We start from the raw sequence: 21,941 nt of genomic DNA on the forward strand, positions 1-21,941 counted from the left end.
GTGGAAAAAAGTTTTTTCAAAATGCTTAAGAATAAACATTAAAAGTGTCTCTGATGTTTTCTGTGGTTATTTTTGCACCACACATCTGGGTTTTTTTAAATACTTTTTTTATAGATCCAATCAGCGTTTATCTTGTTTGGGAATTTTTGTGTTTTGTTCTTCATATTTTCCTTCTTTACTCAGTTACTTTTTAAACATTTTCATTTTTCCTTTCAAAATATAAGAAATACTTTAAACAAATACTGAAGACTAATGACTTCCTTTCATTTGCATATTTGAGCACATTTTCAATTCAATTCATTTTTGTTTATAAAGCGCCAAATCACAACATCAGTTGCCTCAAGGCGCTTTATATTGTAAGGTAGATGCTACAATAATACATACAGAGAAAACCCAACAGTCATATGACCCCCTATGAGCAAGCACTTTGGCGACATAGGAAAGGAAAAACTCCCTTTTAACAGGAAGAAACCTCCGGCAGAACCAGGCTCAGGGAGGGGCGGGGCCATCTGCTGCGAGCGGTTGGGGTGAGAGAAGGAAGACAGGATTGAAGACATGCTGTGGAAGAGAGACAGAGATTAATAACAAGTACATTTGAATGCAGAGAGGTCTATTAACACATAGTGAGTGAGACAGGTGACTGAAAAGCAAAAACAGTGCATCCTGTGCAGCCTATGGCTATTGCAGCATAACTAAGGGAGGATTCAAAGCCACCTGGTCCAGCCCTAACTACATACTTTTAAAGCCTAATCTTACAAGGTCATTAAGATAAGATCGGGCCTGATTATTTAAGACCTTCTATGTGAGGAGCAGGATTTTGAATTCTATCTATCTATCTATCTATCTATCTATCTATCTATCTATCTATCTATCTATCTATCTATCTATCTATCTATCTATCTATCTATCTATCTATCTATCTATCTATCTATCTATCTATCTATCTATCTATCTATCTATCTATCTATCTATCTATCTACCTTTGAAACTGTGATCAATAAACCACATATCATGAACCATATTTTCTTGTTTTTTAGCATCAGGTGTAACAGATTGTCTTTAAGTTTATAATGACACAGTTTATATTTAACTGAAACAGACTTGTACATCTCACAGTGCAGACAAGTCAAAAAGATCTTTGTGATGCTGAACTGAAACTATAACCTTTATTTAATCACTGTTCTTGTCGGATCATGAGTTTTACTTCCTTCCTTATTTTGCACAGTGTGTGTGTGTGTGTGTGTGTGTGTGTGTGTGTGTGTGTGTGTGTGTGTGTGTGTGTGTGTGTGTGTGTGTGTGTGTGTGCATGTCAGAAAGTGTCAGGATGAACCACTGACTCATTTTTTCGGTTTAATAAGAAGTCTGTTCACCAACAGAAGGAAATCCCGTCCTTCCATTGAAGATCCAACAATCAGAAAACCCGACAGGTGAGTAAAATAACACATCAACACACAGAAAACATGGAATATTGTTAAATATTTGTTTGTCAACAGCAGGGCAGTGTATATAATAGAAATGTTAAATAACTTAAAGATAAAGTTCACAGTGTGATCATCTCTGGACCAACTTTCAAGTCCTTGAGATTGTTAATCAAAGATAAATTAGCTACAATTAATGTGAACAAGAACAAAATCAATTTAAGCTGTTTGTAAACCAGCTTTCCCTTAAACTAAAAGCTTACATCAGCCACTAATTTTGTTATTTCTAGTAAATTAAATGTACCGAAGGATTATGAACAGTTATTATTATTAACGGTTTAGTCTTAAACAATACAACAATGTGATGTGTCATTTTATCCTCTATTCTATTCTAGTTTATTGAATTGTTTCAATTGAAATTTATGAATATATGCTTGGAAATAGCTGTTGTATAAAGTTTCTACAGGATTTGCAGAAATAAAAGTGAACATTTCTAATCTGAGTCCAAAACATAAAGTGTCTTGAGGAAGCAGAATAAATATAGAAAAAGACAGAATGTTTATGTCTTTACTTTGTTTCTTACATAGTTTCTTATTTGTAACTCTTGACTTTGACCAGATTCATCTTTGCAATCAAATGTTAAATCCAGTGTTTTGGACCATGGGTGGTAATTATGGGCTAGCGGTCTTGGTGGGCGTGGCCATACTTCTGGAGGCTGTCCAATGTCAAGTGAGCTGCAAAGGAGCTGATGGTGAGCGAGGAGTGAACGGCGCTCCGGGCAGAAATGGGTTGCTTGGAATGAAGGGAGAGAAAGGAGAGCCAGGTAACACCCTGCTAAATGCACAAACATTAACCTGCTTACCGCACTTGGTTTATGTACTTATTTTATCTTAACTGTCAATACAGAAGTTGAAAAAAATAAACAACATAAGTTGAATAAAAACAACAGAAGCTGAATAAAAACAACAGAATTAGAATTATAACAATCATTTATCTGCATTATTATGTTATTCTTTTAGAACACATTCTACTTTATCGTTCTTTCTCTCACTGTTAGTCCTCCGCTTCTTTTCAGCTCACCTCAGTGCAAATCTTCACATGTTTCAGTTTCTGTCACTTTTGCAGCTCTTCCTTTACTTTATTGTCTCTCTACTGTTGTGTTTTTATTCAACATCGTTCTGTTTTGTGTGCTTTTGCAGTGTTTTTCTATTTACTGGTGTGCTTTGAAATTTTAGTTTACAGTTTGATGCTCCGTGTGTTACAGAACCACTACACTAAAGAGTCAGACGTGCTCCACTGATAATGAGTGACATTGTTACTCTGTAATTGCTGGATGTATAAATAAGAAACAAAGTCTTCACAGGTGCTTTTGTCACCCCTCAACTGGTATAAAACTCAAAGACTGATGTGGAATAATTCATTTTCTATTTGTAGCTGTGATGATTCAAGGTCCAGTGGATACAGCCAGCCTACTGAGGCAGAAAGGAGAGTCGGGAAATCGGGGCACGCAAGGACCCCAGGGCCCAAAAGGTTTCCGCGGAGATTTGGGGAAAGAGGGTGAGGATGGCCCCCCAGGTCCTCCTGGCCCAGACGGCAGGTTGTCCCAAGGTAACGAAGAGATCATTTCTGACCTCGCCATATGCTAACATACAGAGTATATCTTTTAAAACACAGCAAACATAATGCTGAACTCATATTGAGTACACAATAAGTTACACAATGGATAATAAAGCAGGGCAACGTGGAAATGAGAGTTTTTTTTTCTTTACTGGTACGTTTAAGCTAGCATATGTAGTCAAACAGTTATCCAGCATCTTGTGCATAATTTGTGACATTCACATGTTACTCATAAGCACACATAGTGTAACATCAGAATATCGAGTGACCACCAGCATTGAGTGTCCAGTCTCATAACATAGCCATGAGTTCTACCTTATAAATTACACATTAAACGCATCATTCATACTTGTGTGTATGTGTGTGTGTGTGTTCTCTTAGCAAGACACACCTCTCAGCAGGAGTCCCGTTCGGCCTTCTCAGTGATCAGAACCGACAGAAATTATCCTGCCTTCAACCAGGTTCAGTCTGATGCCCATCACACCTTTCACTCCCTCAGATGTTTCATTTCTCATATTCTTAGTCTTAATATCTGGACATGAGTCCCTCTTAATGTCACACACACGAGTTTGTCACCTCCCTTCAGCAATATTTACCCATGCAGATATTTTCAGTTTTATCAAGTCACAGTTTGTGTGGACACAGAGTCCTGACACAAAATACTCTTTTAAGAACAAGGTCCAAATGTGACGATTACATTTTTTTCGTTTGAAGCCAAACAACTGCCACTTTTTGACCTCAATCTCAAAATTTTGACTTTGAAATCAAATAATCAATATTTTTTTCTTTTTTTAATGCGGCCCTAATACTGCTTCATAAACAACAGCCTCTCGTTTTTCTCTTACAGTTTTTAGTTACAAGGTTATTGTTTTCCTCTTTGTGTGTGTGTTTGTGTATCAGAAAATAACCTACCAAAAAGTTGTGGTCAACACAAATGGTGATCTTGACACACGCACAGGTGTCTTCACCTGCAGAGTACAGGGTACCTATTACTTCAACTTCCACTCTGTGGCCAAGGTAACTTGCTCCTGTCTGTTCCACTGTAAAATAAATCATACATATTGTGCACATTAGTGTGGCTTATGCTATCATCTTGACAGGCACATTGTGTGTTAAATGCAGTGAAAGCTTTATAAGCTTATCCATATTTCTTCCCAACATTTGTGTGTTGTGTGTTTTTAGGTCAGCATGTGCCTGCAAATAGTCTATGATGGACCAAGAAGAACCCTGGGATTCTGTGATAATAACAGGTCAAACAGGCAATCTGAGCAGGTTGGTTTCAGGTCCAGTGAGAAACATGGAGGGAAAACATTTGATCAAACAACCACACAAATATCTGTTTGTCTAAAAGAAATCCTCCTCTAATAATATCCCTGTATATTGCCTTGGGTTATTCTTTACACTAACTGCAGCATTTTGTCACGAAGCCTCGACTTGATCGGCTGTGTTGCCTTTCAGGTGCTGTCAGGTGGTGTGGTTTTACAGCTCGCAGTTGGACAGAAGGTCTGGCTTGAGTCCTTTAGGGAAAACCAGGGACCTACTGATACCAGGGAGAACCAGGAAAAAAAGATCATCTTCAACGGCTTCCTGCTCTTCCCAAGTCCAGCATAGAGTTCAGCTGTACGCTCAGAAATTTAACTTCACAATGGAGTCTGTGCTCAAACACCAGACTGCATCACTTTGTCAGTTTAATATCTAAAAATCTCATATTTCAGTTGTTGTTTTAAAAGCAGCATCACAGCATTAACATGCATTATCATCTAAAGAACACAATTTCATGTGAACATGTAAGCAGGTAATTTTGTGTCTACTCATGTCAGACTCATGTAAATTTTGATTATTAGCACTGACTAAATAAAATTGAAGGCTATTATTCACTGTGATTGTGTCTGCTGATATTAAATCAATGAGAAATGTACTTTCATACAATTTGATAAATTAAATTGTATTCATCTTTAGCATCCAGTAAAGTAAAAATACAGAAGATATAAAACCTCCTCAGGATCAAGGCTAGAGAGCCCCAAAAAAACCTATTTCAAATGGGAGGGGTCGCCACAGCGTGTTTGAGATACAAACCTCCCAGTGATTTGTATCTCCTCCTGATACTGAACCAGAGAGCTTTCACATGCTAGGTTAACTACTAAACAATGTACATCATGCAATGCAACAGACAAGGCTAGAGTTAAAGATTGATGCTTTTAAAGGTTTTTGTTTTTTTTCCAAATACATGCTCTTTGGATTCCAGTACTCACAGATATAGATTGTAATATATCAGTCAGCACCAAGCCCATTATTTCTCACTGAAGAAGATGTCGTCTGCAGGTCATCTCAAGAACATTCAGGAATAGTTTCAAAAATCCACTGCTGTAAAACAGTTGTAGTTTTAGATAACAGTGTTTTATGCTTTGTTGCAGTAGTGGAAGACTCAGTGGAGTGCCTGGAAAAACTGTAAAACTTGTGAAAATACAGTTAAAAGTCCAAAATGTATGGAATAGATTTTGTGACTGGCTGCAAAGTTTTCAACGAAAAACATAAAAAATTAAATCTTTGGGGTAGCCTATTTTTAAAAAAATATTCTAACGATGGTTAAAGGTTATTTTACAGTGACAGGTTGGCTATCTCTGCACACTGTTGTTGTTGTGACTGTCCGGGCTGAAGAGAGTGGGTTGTACCGGAGCACTCTCCCCGGAGTTAACGGCCCATTTGCCTGTGTTACTGAGTAAACAGACAAACTGAGATCAAAGCGTCCGGTTCTTGAGAACATATGTGAACATTACAGTATATATATTCATATATGTGTATACTGTTAATATGGCTGCTCATATTAAACATCATCAGTGTTTTAATAGAGGTCAATGTAAGGACAAATCACACCACATCAAATTCCCCAAAATGAGTGGTGTGATTTGTCCTATCCAGGTGCAAGTGATGAGATGGAGTGATGCTAAAATTTTACCCCCTGAGTCTGAACTCTCTGTGTAGAGATGAAACTCCTCCTATCTCTCTCTCTCTCTCTCTCTCTCTCTCTCTCTCTCTCTTGCTCTCTTTTTCTCCAGCTAAACAAAAACAAAACTGAGGTAATAGTCTTTGGTGCCAAAGAAAAACGATTACAGGTCACCAGAGAACTTCAATCTATACACCTAAAAACCACAATCCAGGCGAGAAATTTGGGTGTAGTGATGGATGCAGACCTAAACTTAGAAAAACACATTAAGACAATAACAAAATCAGCTTCCTGTCACCTCAAGAATATTTCAAGGATAAAAGATCTGATGTCTCAACAGGACCTGGAAAAACTAGTCCATGCATTCATCTTTAGTAGGCTTGACTACTGTAACAGCATCTTTACAGGTCTACCTATATTTCACTCAGGCAACTACAGCTCATTCAGAACTCTGCTGCTCGAGTCCTCACTAAGACCAAAAAAGTGGACCACATCAGTCCAGCTCTGAGGTCTTTACACTGGCTGCCTGTCCGTCAGAGGATAGACTTTAAAGTTCTGATGCTGGTCTATAAAGCTCTGAATGGTTTAGGACCAAAATACATCAGTGACCTCCTGACCCAGTATGAACCTTCCAGATCCCTCAGGTCATCTGGATCCGGTTTTTTATCAGTTCCCAGAGTCAGAACCAGACACGGAGAAGCTGCATTCAGCTTTTATGCTCCTTATATCTGGAACGAACTCCCAGAAAGCCTCAGATCAGCTGAAACACTCAATTTATTTAAATCCAGGTTGAAGACTCACCTATTCTCAGCTGCATTTGAATAAAACACCAAATCCACACTGTTAAGCTTAAATTTCAAAACTAACATTTTAACTACTGATTTTATCTACTGTTCTGATTTTATCTACTGTTTTTTTAATCAATTTTAAATCATGCTTTTTATTTGTTTTTGTTCTTTAATGTCTCTGTGAAGCACTTTGAATCACCTTGTTGTTGAATTGTGGTATATAAATAAACTTGCCTTGCCTTGCCTCTTTTTTTTAAATTTTATTTCTGCCCATGCACAAACAGCTTTTACTGCCCATCACCCTTTAGCTGTCTAATTTATCAAACAGGAATATTTCATGTGAGCCCCTCCTAAGGTGGTGAGGGAAGTGAAACATGTTCTGTTGTTCGCACTTCTTCTTTTGGTAAACTTTTGTATCTCAGCAGACCTCTAACTTCTGTTTGTGTGTACATTTGGTTGAATTGCTCAAATCTGTTCTTCAGATTCTGTCATGAGTCAGAAACGTTTCAGAATCTTGTACTTTCATAATCCCACTTTTTATACCAGTTTCACTGTGGTGGTTCACAAACGAATAACATTCATGATTAGGTGACCTTTGTAAAGAATCAGTCACGCTTGGTCAGGACCCCAAGAGTCAGTTTTTAGGACCATGGGTTAAAATGTTTTATTTGGCATTAACTTTGTGAGCAGTTTGAACCAAATCTCAAGTATGTATGTCTGGTGCCTAAGTATCCCGAAACTGGGTGAAACTAAAACAATACTTTATACCGAAATAAACATCTCTTTGTATTTAGCTTGATGAGATGATGAGATTACAAATACTTTATTTATCATCAAATACTTTTTATATGATTTGAACCTACTGTGCGCTTACCTCTCATTGTCATGACTTCCTTTCATAGTAAAACCTACTTCACCCCATAACCAGCAGCAGGTTCAGTTTCCTCAGAGTCTCTTCCACCATGGACCTCACCAGCAGCAGCAGCAGCTTTATTTAGGTTACAGAATGTAAAGCAGAATGTGACAGACTATCACCCCGGAACTAAATAATACAAATACTTCCAAAATGTGAAGGCCGTCCTGTCTGCCATCACGCTAGCTGACCATAATGTGGACTAACACAGCTGTAGGTTTAAATACACTTCATTAGCAAGTAGCAAAATAAAAAGTAACACAGACAATACAATGTCAGTTTGTTTATTTAAAAAAGTAACTAAACTGATCACATTGCTTGTAATTTAAATTACACTGAAAAACGAAGAGCTTGGTCTGAGGGCAAAACAGTAAGCACAACATTATGAGTAATGCAGCAGGTAGTTATTCCAGGCAAAATGCATCACCATGGCAACCATAAACAGGGATACAAAATCAGAGCTGTTCCAAATCTAACTTAAACCTTAATCTTTTCCTAAATTGAGGTATTTTGTAATGCTTAAATTTAGCATAGTTCTTATATCCTCACCCGATCCATGTTATGAATATAAAAGTCTTTATTTATCCCAGAAGTCTGAGAAACTGTGTTACAACAACCAGTTACATTAAAACAAACCCCAAAAAACCAAGACATCAACAATGATACAAAATGTAGATTAAATATCATTTTAATGCAGATATTTTTGTATGATGCAATGTGATATTTTGTGTCCACAGAGCTAAAACACACGAGAAAGGGTTCATGCCTTATAGGTGGCATGCCATGGCATGCAGCACAACCTTTCACCACATCCACAGTGATTCTGTGTGAGCTGATGGAGGAATCCAAACTCATTTAAACAGCAGCAACAATGACAAAATCCCTCAGAAAGCAATGTAGAAGCCAATGATAATTCAAATAACAACATATTGAATTTGAGTCTTTGGCACATGCCAGTCTCCAAATGTTTTGACCTTTAAAGTGGAAAATATTAAGCTTGTGTATATAGAGAGGGATTAATATATAAAAGACCGTAAGGACAGAAAATCTTGATTAGCAAAATGGTAAAAAAAAATCCCCAGTAAAATTCATGTCCAGAAAAAAGAATCAATAGATTAGAGGTTGTGATTATTTCATTGAGTCTATGTGGTGTAATATTTTAGAATCGTGGAAAGGAAATTGAGTTGAAATGAGTTAAGGAAAAAAGGTGTAGGGAATATTAGTTCAGTTTTTTTCAGTTTGATGATGAATAGACAATGGTGTGGTTAATTTTGTTTATTTAATTGGATTTCTTGACAATGACAAAACCACCCATTTCCTTATGCATCACCAAGACCTCACCTGACAACTGCAAACATCTGAAATGTTCAGAAATCTTTTGGAAAGATTAAAAGAAGAAAACTGGAGCCTTTTTTTAGGTTCTGGTAACTTTGCTAACTTTCTAGTTTAGGATTTGCTTCTCTGTTCTCTCTTTCTTTCTTGTGCTTCCAGCTGTCAGTAAAACCCAGAAATGCAGAACTTCATTTGCTCAGCATAGAAAATAATCAGTGACGTAAAGTTGCTGAATCTTTGCTTTTGACTTTGGTTTCCTTGTGCGACTGTAACACGACTCCGAGCGTCTCTTCAGTTTGCGTTTAACTCATCGTGGTTGGTTTTATTCTCCCGTCTTTTCTCTCAGGTGAGGTTTCTACATTTATGATGAATTATCTGTTCAGCTACTGATTGATCTGTTTGTTACTCTGAAGCGTTCATTGAAAGGGTCTCCTGTTTCCCGTTTGTTTATTATGTTTGTGTGTCCCGTGCATTAACAGAGGAATTTAAATTCAATAACTGATTTAAAAAAAACCTTTCTGTTTCTGACAAATAATTTTGCACTTGTTGCTATTTCAGCGCTTGTTTTTCTCCTTGATGTTGTCCTTGTTTCCTCCTCTCCTTTCATTCCTCTTTGTCTTTGCTTTCCTTTCCTAATCCATTCTCCTTATCCATGTGCCTAGAGCGATACATGACTTGTTATAAATGACTTATTGGCCTATAATCTGTGAAAAATATGACTAACATTTTTCTCATGAACAATATTAAGCTATTTTAAGCCAGAAAGAGTACATCTATCACAAGGTAGAAGCAAAGATACTGTTACATTTTGGGTACTTATCCAGGTGAAAAATGTAACTCACACTAAAAATGTCTTTTCAAGAGAGATCTGACCAAACATAAAATCACAGTTCTTTTAAAATAGCTTAAGGAATCAAAGAGGGTTTGATTGATTATGATGTCAGTACAATAATGTGGAGCCATAAAGATACTTGCAAAATATTCATTTCTTCATTTTATAGAAAAACCCTTCCTCATCACTACAGTCTATCTACCAATATAAGTTAAGACATTACTAATAAAAAAAAACATCATTTTTCTCTTCTTTTGCTCCATTATTTGTTTGCTTCTCATCTTTTTCCATCACTTCTCCTCCCTCTCAGGATTTATCCATCATGCTCCACCATTGTTTCCTCACTGTTGGAGCCCTGCTCTCATTGGCAATATCCGGGCTAATCGCTATGGAGACCTGTCCAGCTACAGGGATGCCCGGAATGCCAGGCGAGTGCATTTTTGTGCACATGATTGTTGAGACTGATGTGTTTTTGTTCTCTATTGGTTTTTTGAGTTTCATTAGAACTTTCTGACCATCTTCAGGTATTCCTGGGCTTCCTGGAAGAGATGGTCGTGATGGACAAAAAGGAGAGAAAGGAGATCCAGGTATCTAGAACATAACTGTGTAAAAGCAGGTTATGATAAGGGAAAAATCATTTTGTCACCAATGTATCCTCTACAAAAGGAGAGAACAAACAAAGCGCTGTATTTAGGTCATTCAGCCAGCGCTTCTTAGGCCTGCCACACATATATTGCTGGGTCTTATCACTCACTTAGAAGCCTTCATCACCAAAACGATTCCACTGCAACCATAGATGACCATAGATGGCTCTGGAAGCAATCCCTGTGGCTAATGTTAGCAGCAGAGCTATGAATGCACAGATTCATACATCTGAACATTGGAATTATTGGGACTTGCACGTGATATAATCATCTGCAAAAGTCTGTCTGCTGAAACCAAAATGACTTCTGTTTAAGTGCTGGTCAGACTTACGGCTCCTGGATTAATTCAACTAAATGTCAGATTGTAATCCCTTACGTTACTGATCACCGAGGAAAGTAATTACATTAATGTACTAATGCTTCGAACTTGTTTCTTTAGGAACAAAGTTGCAAGGTGGTCTTGGGCCTCAGAAAAGAGAGAAAGGGGAGCTCGGGCCAGAGGGGCCCCCTGGTAAAAGAGGTCAGATTGGGGAGTCTGGGAAGCCAGGTACCCCAGGAACTGCCGGACCTCCGGGAGAACCAGGAGAACAAGGGTAGGTAAACAGTTCAACAGTTTACTCAGTAAGCTGTCAAAGCTGGATTATACCCTGGCCAAATGAGACAACTGCTTGAGACCTAAAGCAGGTTAAATGCTTCTCCAGCTTTATGTGTGCTACATTAATTATATGAAACAAAAAAGGCCATTCCTTGATTTAACTATATGAAATGTATAACTGGTAATGAGTTTATTTTTTAAACCTATGTTTAATTCATTCATTCATTTTAATTAAATTTTGTGTAAAGAGTTCCAAATCAAAACAATAATTGCTTCAAGGCACTTCATATTGTTAAGTTAAGACTGTAAAATAATGTAGGAGCGAAGTCCCCCCCAAAATCAAACAACCCCTTATGAGTAAGCCCTTGACAACAGTAGGAAGGAAAAACTCCCCTTTAACTGGAAGAAACCTCCAGACTCAGGGAGGGACAGCCAAATGAGGGTCGTGGCATTTGGGAGGTGAGGGAGGGAAGGAAGACAGGACAAGTGGAAAGTGTGGAAGACAGCCAGAGATTAATAATTTCTCCACGGGGATCAATAAATTATACATTATTATTATTATTATTATTATTATTATTATTATTATTATTATTATTATTATTATTATTATTATTATTATAATAAGTAATGATTAAATGCAGAGTGATGTATAAACATGATGAGAGTAAAAAGAGGTGAATGAAGAAGCAGAATCATGCATCATAGGAAGGCAAGTATTGCAAAGGGAGGATTCAAGATGAGAGCATTATGTTCACTGTTAAAAACAAAACAAAAAAACAGTCCACTGCAGTTGTTCTGCATTAATTAGCTGCTTTAAAAAAATGGCACCCTTTTCTATTAAAAAAATACTCTCTGTTGCTGCAGGGCTGTTGTAGTCCAGCAGCAGGCGGCCTTCAGTGTGGCCAGAGCGACAAACCAATACCCAGATAAAGCCAGCGTCATTAAGTTCACAGATGCAATCACCAACATCAACGATGACTACAACATAAACACAGGACGCTTCAGGTGAGACATTTTTCTTTCAGGCCAGACCGATCACTGTAGGTGTGTTTGCCACTTTAATGTTGAATGATTAATGTTAGTTTTAAAATTGTAAAGACTCATTCGGCAGTGAAACGTGATGGCAACAATGATTCCTGCTCAAACTTTCATAATAATACATTTCACAATGATCATAGAGTTCAAGCACTCATACTATAACAATCAGAGACAACACTACCACACCATCATAATTAGGATTTTGGAGGACTGCACATGAGCATGTCTGCTATTTTATTTAAATAGCACCGAATCACAAAAACTGTTGCCTCAAGGTACTTTATATTGTAAGTTAAAAACCATAAAGTAATACAGAGAAAAAACTTGCACTTGGCGACAGAGTGAAGGAAAAACTCCCTTTTAACAGGAAGAGGCTCTCAGCAAAACAAGGCTCAGGCAGGGGCACGCATCTGCTATGACCAGTTTGGGGTGAGGGGAGGAAAACAGGACAAAAGACAAAATGTGGAAGACAGCCAGAGATTAATAATAAGTAATGATTAAAAGCAGAGCGGTGTATAAACCTGCATACATCAAAACACTCATGCACAGTTAATTCCAATCATCAAGCTCCACGTTCTTCTTGCTTCATGAGTTACACCAAGAGTCTTTGCATCCAGTCTTTGCGTCTTTCCCATCCACTCGATTCCCCAGATTTAGCACTCTGTGACTTCCTCTTGCCAAAAATCTTAACCTCCTAAGACCCCAGCTCTTCCATGGCATGCATTTTTAATTTCTCTTTGATATTTGGGGCATATTGGGACCTGATGAATGTAAAAACAAAGAATTACCAGAGGAGGTTAAGAGTTTAACAACAAAGGCTTTGAGGTTAGATTGGGTCTTCTACTGATTGCTCTAGAAAGCTGTCCAAATGTGCAGAAGCAAAGGAACTGAATTGAAACAGGCGTCAAAAGGCTTGAAACTTTATGGTCTCACCTTGTAGTTGCTGAGACACACTACATTGCAAAAAAAAAATCACTCATCCATCCACATCACTGAACTGAGGGCATACCACCGGTGGAAGTCCAGTCCTGAAATTTCCTTGTTACCAAATATTCCAGAGTTAACTGTGAATAACATTTTGATAACTCCGCTGTTTTGAACAAAGTAATTCTGCCCAATATGACATAAGACATAAGAAACAAATCCACTTGTATAGAATCATCTTCATTGTGTTGTTGTGTCGCATGTAGGTGTCGGGTCCCAGGAACGTACTACTTTGTGTACCATGCCTCGTTAGATGAAAAACTGTGTGTGTTGCTGAAGCGTGACAACATGCTGCTGGCATCGTTCTGCGATCATCGGCAGGGAGGGAGACAGGTACAAGCATCAGACGATAACAATTCCTATTATTGGGTCAGAGTGTATTAACCTCTGAAATAGATATATCCTCCATTTAATTTTTGAACTCCGCTGATCCTAGGTGACTTCTGGTGGCCTGGCGGTGTACGTGTCAAAAGATCAAGAGGTTTGGTTGGAGACTAAAGACTACAGAGCGATGAGAGGAACACGAAACGGATACAGCATCTTCTCTGGCTTCTTGCTTCACTCTCACTGACCACCCCCAGGACAGGAAACCGAAAACAGTTTGACAGCTGAATGACTGAAACAACATGAAAACATTTTCTTACTGTTTCTTCACAATGATCATTTACCTTTGTAAAAGGCACAGAATGTTTATTTTTCATTTTCATTTTTATTCAGCGGCCAACATGCACCATTTTATTCTCTTTCTGCTGAATCAGCTCTGAGTTCCTATCAGTTGAAAAGCTGACACTTCAAATGGAGAAGATCTTTGTGTCTGTAACTGACTGTCGATGGTTCTGTCTAAAATTTGAAGTTTCTCTTGTTCAGTTTAATAAAGTTGGTTTCATACTCAGACTTTCTGCAGACTCAGTTGATATTAATGGGTGTGATTTTTAAATGCATTTCCAAACACAGTTTGATTTTTCTAATTTCCATCATTATCTCGAGTTCACATTTAAGCACAGAATGTCCCATCAGCTCCGTGCCTCGCTGTCACATAGTTTAAACAAACAAACTAAATAAAGAGCTGAGCATCAACCAAGCCTTTGTGTTGTTGTGATTCTTTGAATTAATGTCTCCATTTATTATATATTTTCCTTTTCTGTTCACTTCAAAAATGACCACACTTTCAATGATCACACACACACACACACACACACACACACACACACACACACACACACACACACACACACACACACACACACACACACACACACACACACACACACACACACACACACACACACACAGCAAAGAGAACAAAATCAGTAAAAGAAAGTCGCATTTGAACAAACTAGCAGTAAAATTGATTGTCAGAGACTACATACATCATGAGGGAGAATACGACAAAGAATAGAGGGAGACAGACACAGGAGGGGATTAGGGCAGAGTGGACACACCTGGGAAAACAACTGGACAGAATCTAACCAATGAGACAGAGGAAGTAAAAGTGAACGCACACGAGAAGACGTAGTGACCAGGACTAAGACATAAGAAGTTGACAGAACAAACAAAGCAGAACACAGGGAGACCAGCGAGACACAGGGACATGACTGGAGATACAGAAATGGATCACAAAAAGAGAACAAACTAGGATATGAACAGACGACAAACAGAGGATATGATACATGACCTGGGAAAACAACAACATACTAATATTACCAAAAAACAAACTTAAACACAAAAAATCAAATACAAAAAAAAACTTAAAATACTGAGTTGGAGACCCAGGATGATGACAGGTACTATGTGATGTTCAATAAAACCTGTGGAATAGGTTTAGATGATTGTGGTGCATTAAGGTAACAATATCTATCCTCCACACTCTCAACTGCATGACCAGAGCAGAAATAGGGGATTTGCTTCGGTTGCTGATGAAAGGAAGACAGTCAGGGACTTAGTTTCCCCAGTATGAAGTGAATGAATGTGGAGGTGTTTGTTTACATCCAGCTATGAATGACTTATCGCACCATAGTTAGTGACCATGAGTGCACACATACATTACATTGTCAAAAGCATTCACTCGTCTGCCTTCACACACATATGAATGTCAGTGAAATCCCATTTTTAATCAGCTGGGTCTAATATGACGTCATCTGAGCTTTTGCACCTATAACAGCTGCAGATCTTCTGGGAAGGCTTTCCAAGTTTACAGCTGTTTTTATGGAATTATTGATCATTCTTCCAGAAGTGCATTCGTGAGGTTAGACTGATGTTGGATGAGAAGGCCTGATAGTCTCCGCTCTAATTCATCCTAAAGGTGTTCAATCAGGTTAAGGTCAGGATTCAGTGTAGGCCAGTTAATTTCTTCCACACCAGACCTGCTCATCAATGCCTTTATGGGCCTAACTATATGCACTTATGTGCAGTTACGTTGGAACAGGACGGGATCATCCTCAAACTGTTCCCGCAAAGCTGGGAGCATGAAATTGTCCAAAATGTAGTATGCTGATATGTATGTTGAAGCAACATGAGTTCTTTTCACTGGAGCTAAGGGGCTGAGCACTGTAGCGCCTCTGGGAAAAACATGCTCACACCATAATCCCCCCCTCCACCAAACGTGGCACAATGCAGAAAAGGTCTCCTGGCAACTGCCAAACCCAGACTCGTCCATCGGATTACCAGACGGAGAAGCGTGATTCGCCACTCCAAAAAATACATCGTCACTGCTCTAGACTCCAGTAGAGGTGTACTTTACACCACTGCATCTGGTGTTTTGCATTACTCTTGGTGAGGTAAGACTTGCCTGGAACTGCTGGTCATGGAAACTAATTTCATGAACTTCTCTGTGCTTCAGGGAATGGAGCTAATCTCAAGGCCAACTGAAGTTTCAAGGTCTTTAGCAATGGAGTTGGCGACCTGGACACTACATGTCTCAGCATCTGCTGACACTGCTCTGTGATTACATCCTACCACTTCGTGGATGATTTGCTGCTGCGATCTAAAATGCAAGAAATGAAAAGAGGATATGAGAAGAGAAAATGCCAAACTAGCAAATTAACAGGATGCCATTATTAAAAATAAACACCAGCTACATAATGTGGAGCAAATCAAATATTTTGTGGAACAGATACCAACATCCAGAATGAGGTTAGGAGTTCAGCCGCACACTGCCTGGAAACACTGTGTTTTTCTGACAATAAAAAAGAAGTTGATAGAAAAACAGAACAAAATGTTAATTTAGAGGAAAGATTTTTTTTAATCAGATGCCCTCAGTGATGCTTCATCATCAATTCTTCATTTGGTGGAGACTTCTCTGACCTTATCTGAAACAGTTTCACTTCCTTAGAAGGTTTCAGAAAAAAATTACTTTCTTGGGTAAAACTGACTAAATGCAATAATCATAAAGAATCAAATGAGAACAGAACAAACAGGAAAAAGTAGATAAATTGAAATATATAACATGCTGGAAATTACTGGTAGAATGTAAATGAGACTGATGGATGTAATTTCCATTTTGTTTTGCTATATTTTCACTTCACAATATTTTAATAACAATATATATTTGAGCCATTTAATTCAAAAGTTCTTTATTGATTAAATTTGGACTTAAAAACATAAAAACACAAAGACACTGATCAACTACAGCTGTCTTTGTCAGGACATTTGTCAATAAACATCATCCAAACTGAGTTATCCTGGTGGATGAGTTCTAAGAAATTTTCCCCCACCCCCAGTTGTTATGAAGAAGGGGCCAAAATGTTTTGTATCATGTATTTCAGCTTTAAAGTTGCCACCTCTTTAAAAACAAAAAACAAAAAAAACAGTTATTTCCCTATAAAAATGTATTTTTGCTTCATGGATCCAATCAGTTTCGCATGGGTTGTAAAATGATATCTGATGTGATGATGTTGGTTTATATTCCTCCAAGATAAAAAAAAAATAGTCTTAAACCAGTGTTGAATAAAAAATAAAACTGAATAACTTACGTTATATTTTTAGATGTAGCAGAGACAGGGCCTCACAATCTTTTTTTTTTAAACTGTAAAATCAGTGTAGCATTTCCAAACATGCAGTTAAGAGTATGTACAATCATATATATAGTTGAAAGGCAAATCATTTCTGGATGTTCATGATGCAAAAACAATAAATCTCTGCTCAGTTTAACACTTCAGCGCTTCCTCCTTGGTATTGTTCATAACCAATGTCAAATTAGATGTAACATTTATTTCATTCATTTTTTGTGATTATTGGGTGTTTCATTTTGAATAAGTATATCTAGAGATGCAGTGGTTAGTAATTTTACTTCACAGGAAGACAGTCGTAGGTTTTAATCTTGAGGTCTGTGGACTCCAGTGTAGTTTGCATGCTCCCCCATTTCTGCATGGGTTCTCTCCAGGTACCCCAGCTATTCTATTCACTTTTTTTCACACACCACCAAATCACAACAACATCATCATCTCAAGGCAATTTTCATTGCAAGGTTAAGAGCCTACAGCAATAAAGAGAAAGCCCAAATAATCAGACCAGACCATATTTCTCTGGTAACCTAAACGGCCTATTAAAGACCTGCTGCAGTATCTTCAAAACCCAATAGGGGGGCCACAGATTGGATTTGTCCCTGTAAGTCCCTACAGAGTGAAGAATTAGTGTTGTACCACAGAAAGGATTAATAGTGACACCAATAGTTTTTCTTCTTGCTCTCTTAAGTTTCACTTCCTCTTTTTTCGCCCGATTGAGCTGTGGCAGTCACAGTGAAGCACAACGAAAAGTCTTCATCTCCGCTCCCCATCAGCTTATCGCTCCGCTGCAGCAGGAAACACTTTATTACCTGCAAATGGTGAGATGATTTTTACAGATACTAAAAAGCTAGCCAGACAAAACTGTACAGACTTGTACAGAAGTGTTGGGTTTCCTCACATTTCTTGCTGAATGGTTGTTCATGTTGGATTCAATGGTGTCAATTATCTTTCACTTTTTAAGTGTAGTTAAATGTTTTAGAGTTCTTGTCTTTTACAGATTTCTTTTTAAAGACTCAAATGTACTTATCCTAAACATTTTCCTGTATTTTTTGTATTTTAATTTATTATTTTTGTAAGGATTCAATACAATCTTTAAAAAGTTATATCTTCAGTTTGTAGCTTGTCACTCCACTTAGATGGAAATTCTTCTGAAAGCTTTATTTTATTTTATTTTTATGTTTTGGTTTATTTGTTTTTTTATATGAGGGTCTATTTTTTTGAAAGGTAACTCATATCTGTGTGATCAGGCCCTCCAGTGGCTGAGCTGCAGTACTGCAGTGTTGCTGTTTCTGGTTCACATCACCCCAGCTGACATGCAGTCCTGCAATGGGGGAATCCCTGGGATTCCTGGGATACCAGGCACTCATGGGCCCAACGGCAATGATGGTGCTAAAGGAGAGAAGGGAGACCCCGGTGAGCGCAGACTGCACATGAAGAGAATAAATACTCAATATTAACTGTACACTATATGGAGTGCAGGTTTTCGTTCCTATTACTAAAACATCTATTTAGTCAGAGGACTTCTTCATTAACAGATTTAAAAACACTTCATTGGTGCATTTGCCAAGCTGGCCAAAAGATAACTGATTATCTTGTACTTCAGTTTCAATTTCCACTGATATTTTTATGCTGTGTAATAACTGTTTATTTGCATGAGCAGGTGAGGCAGATCATACCATCAGGGGTCAGAAAGGAGAACCTGGTCCAATTGGTCCTCCAGGGCGACCTGGACTGAAAGGGGACCCAGGCCAACCAGGCAGTAGGGGGTTACCAGGTCTACGCGGGCCGAAGGGAAGCCCCTTTGGCCAACAACAATCCTATTTCTCCTTGAAATCTACGACATCATCAGTAGTAGATACTCCCATCATCTTCAATGGGTCAGTGTGCTGAAAGTTTTGAATCTTCAGAATGAAAAAAGAGTGATATTTTATTTCAGAATTGCTAGGTAAATATAGAAACTACCCAAAGCTAGTGGTAAGGAAACAAAAAGGGAAAAACTGTTTGATTGGATGACAGATAAAGTGACCACTGAGCACCTGATTAACTTAGTTATTCTATTTAAAAAACACTGACTAAAATAGCGGCATATAGTAAAGTCTCCACACATAACAAGTTTTAGATTTTTGTTTAAAAACATGAACAGTAAGTAACAGATTCATCAACACTGTGTAATCTTAGTTGAACCATAGACTGTATATGAAAGATGGCAATAGCTTCCAGGTCTGAAAAATGCAGCCACTGCTTAAACTTGCATTCTTTCTACTGGCCAACAGGGGGTGACTGGTCCAAAAAATCTGATTAATAGAAAAACGACACTCAGCTCCTTCGATTTATGACCTCATTAAACATCATCCTGAGGTGGTTATTGTTTCAAATAGTGTTTTTTAAACTTTTTCAACCCAACAAGATGTTACTCTATTAAAATGTGGTTTTAATTAGAGTAATACACACTGGAGGGGGAGCCGAACCCGAATATGGTATTCGGAAAGGCACAAATAACGTGTTTTTTACAAATATTTATTTTGAACAAATATTTAAAAAAAATATTTGTGTTCGGGAATAAGAAAAACTTTATTATATTAAATTATATTATTATCTATTAAAAACCTGAGTTTCCTTATGAGACCGCAGAACATGACTAGATGAGTGAGTGACATGTGAAAGAGGTGACTGACACGCACTGCTCCACACAGCAACAGAAAAGGCTCGAAAAAAGAGTGAACTGCTTCACAATGTTTGCTGAATTGATATTTTTGTACCTGAACTGGGTTCCAGTTTATAACTTTTGCGAAGATCGGGAGATTATGCCATTGCGCTGCATCATTGACGTCTGCAGTTGGGTGCTCTGGTGTTCCTTTGTCTTTACATAGCTCTGTTAGCTCAGTAATTTAGACAATAGGCTGTTGACAGAGTAACGTTAACGTTCGGTTAAAAAGGTTAAAACAAGGTTAAAACAATGCTTGTGTAGTTGTCACTCATTAACTTAGCTGAAACTCCCCACATGGATTTGGGGAACCGAATAGAAGAATGTTGCTGCTGCTGAGCCATCTGGCAATGACGTTCAATGACGTTCCTTGTTACATGTTCATTGCTGGATTTATGGGAAAACATCAACTAATATTGCATATCCATAATTATTATAATGGATATAATTAAAGAATACTTACACTATAATGTTTGTTAAAAGTGCAACGCAAAAAAACTGGATTTTTACCCATTTTTAAAAAATATTACTCGAATACAAATACAAATACTTTTCCCTCCTCAACAAATACAAGTAAAGATTCAAATACCGGCTGCTTTGCACATCTCTAATACACACATTGCTATGAATAAAAAATAACCACAGCTCTTTGTTTTGTAAGAACTAGCACAACTCAAAACTTAAAAAAACAGAAAAACAAACTATCGTTGTTGATCTGTAAATCTCCCACAGACCAATTTTGGCTGAAGCGAATGAACCGTTTCGAGGAGAAAGACTGACAAATGATACAACGTACATCTGCACCAACAGAGGCATATATTTCTTCAGTTACCACATCTCAGGAAAGTATAAGGTGAGTATGAATAATTTATTCTTGTAAAACTACTCTGTATTTTCTGTTTCTGCCAAGTTCGTGTTTGTCCTTCTCCTTTTTAGTGTTCCAATATTGTATAGATTAAACTGCTGTCATGTTTCCTACTCAACTTTCAAGCTCAGTACTTACAACTTAAAGTATGAATATTAAAAGCCTCATAATAATTCCACCTGATAGTAAAAGGGAACAGTATCCACAATGAGAACATTGATATCAAAGTTTTTATATATATATTTAAATATCTCTTGAATTCTTACTTGAAATTAAATATTTCTACATTAACAAAAAAATACTTCATTCTGGATTTTGATTCCAAATTGGGAAATATTCAGAAAACTATAAATTAATATGCATTATCAGGGAGGGGAAACTACAACAACTCCAGTGATCAAATTTCATACATTTTGATAGGTTTGATTGTTTGATTGTAAAAATCATTATTAGCAATGATTGTTAAACCTTTTGGAAAAAGCCTGTAAAAAAATGATTTTTTTTTCTCCATTACTTTATTTCTGCCAGTCTTTAAGCCAATCCTTGTCTTTTATATTTTTGTATTTCCTCATTATGTTGGAAAATAAATGTAAAATACACAAATCTTTTAGAATATAAAGTTGCGATGATTTCCATGATTTCTATTATTTACAATTTTGTTTGTTTTTGTATTATTTAGATTCTTACAAAAACAACTTTTGTAAAGTTTATGTAAAATGCAGTCACACCTCTTGAAATAATTCTTATATAAGGAATGCTTGTTTACAATCTTATAATAAATAAAATTCTGTGTGTGACTTGTGATCCTCTAGGTGTGCCTGAAGTTGGAGAAAAATGGTGTAAGTGACATGGAATTGTGTGACCAGTATAATGGGTTTCTGGTCGTCTCTGGCACGGCAGTTCTGGAGCTGGAAGTTGGCGACGTGGTCTCACTGAAGACAGTCAAGACAAACACCATCCTGACAGGCCAGGCCAGCGCCAGCACCATATTCACTGGCTTCCAGATCTTCCCAACCTCCTAAATCTGCAGTCTCCACAGTTTAATAAATTACAAACCTTCTGGGACAGTTAAAGGAACTAAATGATGTTTGTGTCTTCTTTTTTTTTTTTTTTGTGTCTTGTGTGTTTGTGTTTGTGTCTTCTTTAACAGAGCAAAGACTACCCACATTTGTAAAGGTTAGCTCTGTGTTGCAGAATTCATCCCATTACACTAACCACAAATCATGTTTTACTCATGCATGCATTACGGAAACACAGTAAACA

General features: G+C 37.5%; 3 protein-coding genes across 4 annotated transcripts; all 3 read left to right on the forward strand.

Moving 5' to 3' along the window:
- Nucleotides 1-1,392: 1,392 nt before the first annotated feature.
- LOC308403220 (complement C1q subcomponent subunit C-like) lies at nt 1,393-4,684 on the forward strand. Its single transcript, XM_080892488.1, has 7 exons — nt 1,393-1,427; nt 2,068-2,241; nt 2,853-3,026; nt 3,417-3,496; nt 3,936-4,052; nt 4,218-4,307; nt 4,494-4,684. The coding sequence occupies exons 2-7, from the start codon at nt 2,079-2,081 to the stop codon at nt 4,644-4,646; spliced, it is 777 nt and encodes a 258-aa protein (XP_080748614.1). The 5' UTR covers nt 1,393-1,427; nt 2,068-2,078; the 3' UTR covers nt 4,647-4,684.
- Nucleotides 4,685-9,279: 4,595 nt separating this feature from the next.
- On the forward strand, nt 9,280-14,128 carry LOC308403221 (complement C1q subcomponent subunit C-like). Its single transcript, XM_080892489.1, has 7 exons — nt 9,280-9,358; nt 10,155-10,272; nt 10,369-10,431; nt 10,928-11,081; nt 11,948-12,088; nt 13,312-13,438; nt 13,542-14,128. The coding sequence occupies exons 2-7, from the start codon at nt 10,167-10,169 to the stop codon at nt 13,674-13,676; spliced, it is 726 nt and encodes a 241-aa protein (XP_080748615.1). The 5' UTR covers nt 9,280-9,358; nt 10,155-10,166; the 3' UTR covers nt 13,677-14,128.
- Nucleotides 14,129-17,830: 3,702 nt separating this feature from the next.
- On the forward strand, nt 17,831-21,941 carry c1qb (complement component 1, q subcomponent, B chain). Of its 2 annotated transcripts, none has more exons than XM_080892493.1 (5): nt 17,831-17,927; nt 18,334-18,522; nt 18,770-18,986; nt 20,546-20,666; nt 21,491-21,941. In XM_080892493.1, exons 2-5 carry the CDS (start codon nt 18,423-18,425, stop codon nt 21,698-21,700), a joined length of 648 nt encoding a protein of 215 aa, XP_080748619.1. In that variant the 5' UTR covers nt 17,831-17,927; nt 18,334-18,422; the 3' UTR covers nt 21,701-21,941. The 2 variants fall into 2 exon arrangements, with proteins under 2 accessions (XP_080748619.1, XP_080748618.1); XM_080892492.1 differs by having other exon boundaries at nt 17,836-17,927; nt 18,357-18,522.

Source organism: Rhamphochromis sp. 'chilingali', assembly GCF_963969265.1.
Source record: "Rhamphochromis sp. 'chilingali' genome assembly, chromosome: 9".
In the NCBI taxonomy this organism is placed as follows: Eukaryota; Metazoa; Chordata; class Actinopteri; order Cichliformes; family Cichlidae; genus Rhamphochromis; species Rhamphochromis sp. 'chilingali'.

Excerpts from the sequence above, each read along its gene's own strand:
- LOC308403220 (XM_080892488.1), top strand. The coding sequence starts at position 2,079 with ATGGGTGGTAATTATGGGCTAGCGGTCTTGGTGGGCGTGGCCATACTT. Across the intron at positions 3,027-3,416 it reads AGACGGCAGGTTGTCCCAAG|CAAGACACACCTCTCAGCAG; the intron begins GTAACGAAGAGA and ends GTGTTCTCTTAG. Across the intron at positions 4,308-4,493 it reads CAAACAGGCAATCTGAGCAG|GTGCTGTCAGGTGGTGTGGT; the intron begins GTTGGTTTCAGG and ends GTTGCCTTTCAG.
- LOC308403221 (XM_080892489.1), top strand. The coding sequence starts at position 10,167 with ATGCTCCACCATTGTTTCCTCACTGTTGGAGCCCTGCTCTCATTGGCA. Across the intron at positions 11,082-11,947 it reads GGAGAACCAGGAGAACAAGG|GGCTGTTGTAGTCCAGCAGC; the intron begins GTAGGTAAACAG and ends CTGTTGCTGCAG. Across the intron at positions 12,089-13,311 it reads ATAAACACAGGACGCTTCAG|GTGTCGGGTCCCAGGAACGT; the intron begins GTGAGACATTTT and ends TGTCGCATGTAG.
- c1qb (XM_080892492.1), top strand. Across the intron at positions 18,987-20,545 it reads ACTCCCATCATCTTCAATGG|ACCAATTTTGGCTGAAGCGA; the intron begins GTCAGTGTGCTG and ends AATCTCCCACAG. Across the intron at positions 20,667-21,490 it reads ACATCTCAGGAAAGTATAAG|GTGTGCCTGAAGTTGGAGAA; the intron begins GTGAGTATGAAT and ends GTGATCCTCTAG.